Genomic DNA, 7500 nt, shown 5'->3' on the forward strand with positions numbered 1-7500 from the left:
TCTTTGCAGATCGTCTTTAAGCATGGTATCCACGAGATGCTTGGCTCCAAAAAATTCTTGAACAGTTAAGTGAGTAAAACAGTATTGAACTCTTGGGGGTTCGCCAAGTTTTCGAGGTTTCATGTCAGGTAGTCGGTGAAGCAGCCCACAATCCTCCAGTCCACTCACTTCATGTGATTCAAAGACGAGTTTTTCACTTTTAATGCCATTAAAAGCTATTTTTCCCAGTTTCTTAAATACGTCATCATTTTCAGGTTGAAGCTCATCAAATCTCTTGTACATGTGAGAACCAAGGTCAGTTTTAGAGCAACTGTATTTACCACGGCTGTGCTTGTAAAAGAATATCTTCACACTAATGCTGTTGATTTCAGTAATCTTCACGGGTAGTTTGCGCTTAGCATCAGAGCTGATATTAATCAGTTGTAGTAAGCAGTGACAAATGATAAAATAATTCACAGGGATATAGCACAATGAAAACAGGTTGATGTTGGTGTTAATGTGTTGCCATATTATTTCTTTTAAATTTCCACTGTCATCATCTTTTGTAAACTTCTCCACAAATTCCTCTACTTGCTCCAATGTAAATCCGGTAATTTCAACAGTTCTATCAAACTTTAGTTCTCTGACATCTGTAACAGCAGTTGGCCTCACTGTTGTTAACAGCGTACAACCATGAAGAAGTTTTCCAGAAGCAAGTTTCTTGTACAGACAACACAGAGGCATTCTCTCCTCTAAACTGTTGTTGAAGTGAGAGTCATCTTTGGCAATGCCTCACCTTGAGAAAAATTCGTCGATCCCATCGAAAATCAAAAGTACTTTGCTTGGGTTGTCTTTAATGAATTGCCACAATTCATCTTTCAAACATTCTACTGTTTCTGCGAGAGTCAACAGTTCACGGAGATTAAGATCTGGTTCCGAGTTCAAGTGTCTGAATTTCGGAAGAAAGGCTGCTTCACATTGCGATTGCATTTTGGTATCATCAGAAGCCCAAAATCGATGAAGCCTAGTACATAACATAGTTTTCCCAATTCCAGGACGACCAAACGAATAACAACATTGACGAAGATTTCGTCCACGGTGAGATCCTTAGTTGGTGGCCCTTCACCTGGATTTGGTCGGAAAGGTTGTTGAAGATCTGTAACATGCTCGGTATTTGATATGACAGCACGTTTTAACGTCTGTATGAATTCTTGTAGTTGCGATTCCTCTAGCAGAGAGAAAATGAAAAACGATTCCAAGTCTGGCAACAAACGTAGTGCTAACACTAGTTAGTTAACACATCTAATTTTATTCATATTCATTATTTATTATTTAATTGAGTTCTCTTTAAAGTGAGCACCTACCCAAACCTATTGAAAACAGAAAACTCTGTGCGCTTTTTTCTCAAGAAACAGAATTCTTGCAGCTTATCATTTTCTAATCTGCTCTGACGCACGGTTATCCAACGCCAGATTTCGAAGCCCATTACATCCGATCATAGCCAGTCTCTCTGGAAACCCCTCTATCATTTGTGTAATGATTCAATTCTCGGCGTACTATTTACTCGAAAGATTTCAAATGCTTTTGGTTAAGTGACAAATGTCTGGAGCCACTTTCTAAGGCAATTATAAGTGAAACCAAACCCAAATGCAAGTTTCCCCGAACACTTTACCCCTTTTGGCACTAGTTTACCTTATTAACTTTTGTAAACAGTCGATGCCATTCCTGCTAATCAGGTCTCAACTACATAAAAATATATAAAATATTTACCATCTCCCTAAATGTCTAAACTTAGCTGTAGTAGTTATGAAGGCCGTTTTTTATGAGCCTGAGTTGAATGGCCTTAGGTCTCACGAATCTCTTGCCCCTGAGTGGCAGAGCATCCCAACTTGTAATCAGTAGAATATGATTACTTTTGATTTAGTTTTGATTAAGACCTTTAATTCAATCAAGGTCTAAGCACGCTTAAAACGTTTCAGCAATAATTCAGTGAACAAACTAAAATTCTCACTTCAGTTTCATCGCATTCATATAACATCAGTTAACAGTGAACTAACCTTCATTTTGGCTTTCATTTCGCTTTCTTTTCCGTGCATTTGCCAGCCCAAAGTTACCGTTGCTTGTACCTAAAGATAAACACTTTATGAATGTCAACCATATTTTAATAGAAATCATTTTGTGGTGGTGTGATCAGTGTCTCCAAAACCTTGCCAAAGCAGCAGAAAAGTTTGTAGAAATTGCACTTTCAAAAAAACAACTGAAGCCAATCACACCTAAGCGGAAACATTTCGTCACCAACAGTGGGTGTAAACATACCACATACATCAATAGGGGAAGCAGCCGGACTGGCGCAGTGGTGAGAGCACTCACCTCCGACCAATGTATCGCAGGTTTCATTCCCAGACTCGCTTCATAAGAGGGTTGAGTTTGATGATTTTCTACCGACTCTGCTATGAAAGGTTTTTCCTTTAAAAACCAATCTTTGATTTGATTCGATTTAAATGTACAATGTCCCCAATTCGTGCCCCAACGCTACAAAACTTGACACTTAAACAAAGTTCATTACTATTATCTTAGTATATGGCTAGTGTTTTTTGGGCGATATAACGCGTGCTCCGATTGGTTAAGAGCAGCTACCCGCTAGGGCATACCACATTATTCTAACGTATTTCCTACCAGCTGATTTGGATTATGCAAATTAGCTTTTTCTTCTTTACAACCGTTGTGTTAGCCATAGAATAAACAACTTACTAACCTGGACCATTCGGTCGTTACAGCAAAATCTCAAACGTCACCCTAGCTATACTGACCTTGCTGTCGCTTGGTCAATACGGCAAGCCCTCAGTTTGAGATTGGCTGTAACGACCTCCCAGTCAGTTATTAAGTAGTTAATTATCAACGTCAACATGCAGGATTCTGATCTTGGATTGATCTTGGTCTCTGAAGATGCCAGGCAACAGCAAGTTGCCTTAAGGTAACCTACGGTTAGACCTCTATTCCTTAAAATTCCAACAGCTTTCTTAAGATTCAGGCTATTCCAAGGAGGGTGTTTCCTTTGGATGAGCTCCACTGGGGTGTCCAGACAATGCACTTCAAGTTACTTTCCAGCCTTCTTGGGACTATTCCTAATGCCCCCATTACAACTGTAAGCACCTTGCCTCGAGCTCTCCACATCTTCCCAATATTTCTCATCCTCAGTTTTGGTATTTGTCTATCTTTTTTTCTTCTTTTGCCGTTACATTCATGTCCTCTGGGATTACGACATCAATTATTTGACAGGTCTACTCTTGTTTGTTTATAACTATTAGATCAGGTAACTTGAAGTTCTGATTCTCAAGAATACTCTCCAGTACATGTTCAAACCACTTTCCCCGTTACTAGAAGCCGCATTTTCACGCAAGGTCTTAACTAACTCCAACTGAGCCAATTTGGGGCATCCACCCATAATGTGGTCGACAGTTTCATTTGCCCGATGGCATATTCTGCATTAAACATTCTCCTGGGTCTTATCAATATCTTCGTTGTGAGAGCCAGAAATAACGTCGCAGTGTAATTGGTCCGACTAGCACAGCAATGCTAACTGTGATTTGTTTGTAAATAAAGTGAATAAAGTAAAAGTGAATAATTCTTGGTTTAATGTCATTTGCCCTTATTGCCTTTGTCTGAGAAACGGAGCACACAAGACCTTTTCTTTCCACTCTGCCTTGCTTTCAGCTCTTTTTCGTCTCTAGATCATTGCAATCCACTTCTACCTTCTTGTCTCCTAAGAAAAGTTTTACATCAATGCTCAGGATGTAATTGGCAGCAAGATCCTCGCTTGCCCAATGCAATCCTCAGCTGACTGCCTATGTTGAAGCCACATCGAGGTCCTATTACTTACCACTTCATCTATTTGTCTAAAGGATTGCCCTTGAAGCTCTTTTCCTCATACTCCTTTACTGCTTTGTCCATCTTGCTTTTCTTCAAATCGATAGTGCTTTTCAGACCTTCACACTCTTTGCCTTTCACTGCTGCCAACAACTTCTCTTGACTATGAGCAATGTTGTAAAACAGACCCAACCTTGCCAGTTCCACGCAGTCCTCAACCGAACATAAACCTCTTCCACCTATCTTTCTCAGCCGGTATAATTTGGCCACAAGCCACCCTGTATTATTTATAAAAAATTCATTCATTTTCATTCAGTGCCAATGCCATAAAGTGCCTACAATGTTTGACAATTATAGCCTACAGTTCTGAGTAAGGCTTGTTGTTTTCCTGCTGCAGAGCACAACGTTGTTAAGGCCTTTTAAAGGGCTCGCCTCATTTTACAAGATGCTTGTGACGAACAGTGGGAGGCGTGGTGGTCGCATGGTTAGTATGCTCGACTCTGGAGCGAGTGGTCCGGGTTCGGGTCCTGGCCGGGGACAATGTATTGTGTTCTTAGGCAAGACACTTTACTCTCACGGTGCCTCCCTCCACCCAAGTGTATAAATGCGTACCGGCGAATTTAATGCTGGCAGGTAACCCTGCGATGGACTGACATCCCATCCAGGGGGGAGCAGAAATACTCCTAGTCGCTTCATGCCATGGAAACCGAGATAAGCTCCGGCCTGATGGGCCTTCTGGCTCGTATGCAGAGACTTTTTACCTTGTGACGAACATCAGCAATTTTGGCGAATGCTGCAGTTAATCGATGTTATTGTGTGTGTCTGAAAAGTTAGGAATATGACCTGGGATAGGATATTGATGCACACTTAATCAGCAAAGAATACAAAAACATCTCCCATCTTGAAATGTTGTGGAGATAGGGGTGGTCTTGAGTTTACAGTTCTAATCTTAGGAGTGTGTTCTGGTTTCCTTCCAGTCTTTATGTGGTTTTTCGATTGACGAACGGTGTTTTTGGTATGATAATCTTGCCGTTATGATTCAAAACAGCCTCAGACAATATAAAATAAAATGGTTTTGTGGAAGGAGACTCCAATCGTACTGTAAGTCTCAACATTTTCTTAACTGATCGTTGATACTAAGGAATCCGGACGGGTAATTGTTTGTCATGGGAAAATCTAGACGCGTTCACAAACTGTTCGAAAAACAGGTAAGAGATTTTGTTAACGTGCTCTGCACACTGTCACGATTCTACAAACACTCATTGCATATGCGCCCTTTATAAAAACGGTAAGTGAATTTGACATAAATTACTCAATTCCTTGTGATTTATCGCGCCAATACAAGAACCCCAAAGGAATTATGAAAACGCGATTGGAATAACTATCCTGCGATTATCACAATTAGGCCAAAGTGGTTTGGCCTAGGGATATACCTTACCCTCAGCGTTAAACAATCGCAGGGACGCTTCGAACGCTTAAATACGTTTTTCACGATGCGTTATCTTTAAGCAACTAATTTATAGGCCACTTCGGAAAATACCATAATACTCTTTGTTTGTCCCCCCCTCCCCCTCAATTTTGCATAGGCACTGTTTCCAGTTTCTCTTGGGACGTACAATGGTCCCAAGAGAAAACAAAAACAACGGTTATGCAAAATTTGGGGGAACAAACAAAGAGTATTATGGTATTTTCCGAAATGGCCTATTGCTTATTTGTTACTCATGCGCAGCTAAGCGCGTGAGGTGTAAAATGCCCTCCGTTTCTTGTTGTTTTTGGTGTCACGTTAGTGCATGGAAATTTATGCTTGCATACATTTACATACTTGACTGTAACTTAACGTGAGGTGGGGGGTAGGGGATTATTAAAAAAAATTAATACCTGCTGAAAAATGTATTGTTCTGTCAGAAAAATTAATAGAAAGACTTGAAAAGAAGTATTAGAGTCTTAAAATGTATATTTGCTTGGAATATCAGTCTATTTTGCATGAAAAAATAAACAGTGCGTGTTTGAAGAAATCAACCATCCCTCTCATGTTTTAATCCCTTAAGTAGACTTGCCACAATTCCACCTCACGAGAATCACAGGAGAAAATGTTTTGGCGAATGAAGTGTGATTTTTCTGACGCAAATCTACACGAGACGAAGGACGTTTGAAAGTCTAGCCCTTAATTTAATGTGTCATTTTCTCTTGGATGTACATGGTCACGCCCGAATCATCGCATCTTGACTGCACCTGTCCATCCGACCAAACTTTGTGGTTGTAATCGCGGTGGTACGGAGCTGCACGAGAGCAGGGAGCGACATAAAGGTCAGGCAAACCGATCTCGATCAACAAGTCGGTCATCTCCTAGTGATTGACCTTTGAGAAACTTAGAGCAGCTTTGAGAATTACTTGGAGCGAAACTGAGAATACCTGAGAAAAACTGATCCAACTTTTAGCAATCTGATCTGTTCTTAGAATTACTGTTATTGTAAGTATGGGCATGCGACGAAGTGAAAATGGGGAATTGTTTCAACAATAAAGACTAGTCGTTGGCATGCATTCTGTTCATTTGGTGGCAAAGGAATTTCGAGGATGCTTCAAGGGGAAATTCTGGTTTTCTGTCTTACTTTTGCTTTACTTAGAGACCATTTATTTGCCAGTATTGAAAAGTTTGGTTCACATTTATGAAATGTCGCAAATTAACCATTTGTAGCTTACACAGATCTATTTGTAGCGCTTTTACATTCTGAGTTAATTCGACTCGCAAATGAAGTAAAAACAAATCCAAGTCCAGGAATTGTTGATCCTCCTAAAACTATTGCCGCACCATATAGTCAAGGTAATGTTGAAGTATTTGGTACGGAAAATAAAGGCACACAATGTGTGGCAATGTCTCTGTCGGCACTTGTTTATAATTTCAGAAATCCAATAACCTCTTCAGCCAACTTGGTTCAAATTATAAACATTGGCAATAATATGTATTCAGCTTTGTCACAATCATGCAAACATGGACTCCTATTTTTGACAGATTTGCCCGTTATGGCTAACTTAAGTGTGAAGAAATCGAGCCTATATTGAACTGAACCGAATTAAAATAATAGAACAATTTTTTAAAAGACATGTTTCGGCCTACTTGTGCCACCCCCCCCCATCATCAGTTTAATGAGTTCCTAATTGTGAACAGTTATAAAGTCTACGGGTAGATGAAAAAATTATTACAACATGACGTAATACAAAGGCGGGTACTATTTACAGCGTGACACCAAACATCAAGGTGTAAACTAAAACGTGAGAAAAGTGTTGTAATGCTGCAATTGTTTGTTAAGTTCCGGTTTGATCTTACTTATAAAAAGCTTTTTTTAGTTTTAAGTCAATTGAATTGCTGGCAGAATCCAGAATACTAAAGCACGAAGGGGAGTATTTGTTCTTACATAAAGGAGATGTGTTAAAATGCTTAAAAATATGCGACTTTTTATCGCTTCCGTGTGTTCCTTTATCCTGGTAGAAAAGTGGCGACTAGTTTCGCCAATATAACGGGAATTACAACCCGCACAAGAAAATTGGTAAACTACCATGGATTTTAGAGCAACAGGAGTATGATCTTTAACACTAAACATGTTTTTAAATTTGAATGAAGTGAAAACTAATTTGATAGTTTGGTCAGATTTGCAA

At 39.7% G+C, this 7500-nt stretch overlaps 1 protein-coding gene across 1 annotated transcript in view; it reads right to left on the reverse strand.

Moving 5' to 3' along the window:
* Positions 1-723, reverse strand: part of LOC137987927 (protein NLRC5-like) — a 1239-nt gene extending 516 nt beyond the window's left edge. The window contains exon 1 of the mRNA XM_068834011.1: positions 1-723. This exon is cut by the window's left edge and continues 516 nt beyond it. Within this exon, the coding sequence (XP_068690112.1) occupies positions 1-723 (723 nt within the window).
* Positions 724-7500: the final 6777 nt, after the last annotated feature.

Source organism: Montipora foliosa, unplaced genomic scaffold, assembly GCF_036669935.1.
Source record: "Montipora foliosa isolate CH-2021 unplaced genomic scaffold, ASM3666993v2 scaffold_395, whole genome shotgun sequence".
In the NCBI taxonomy this organism is placed as follows: Eukaryota; Metazoa; Cnidaria; class Anthozoa; order Scleractinia; family Acroporidae; genus Montipora; species Montipora foliosa.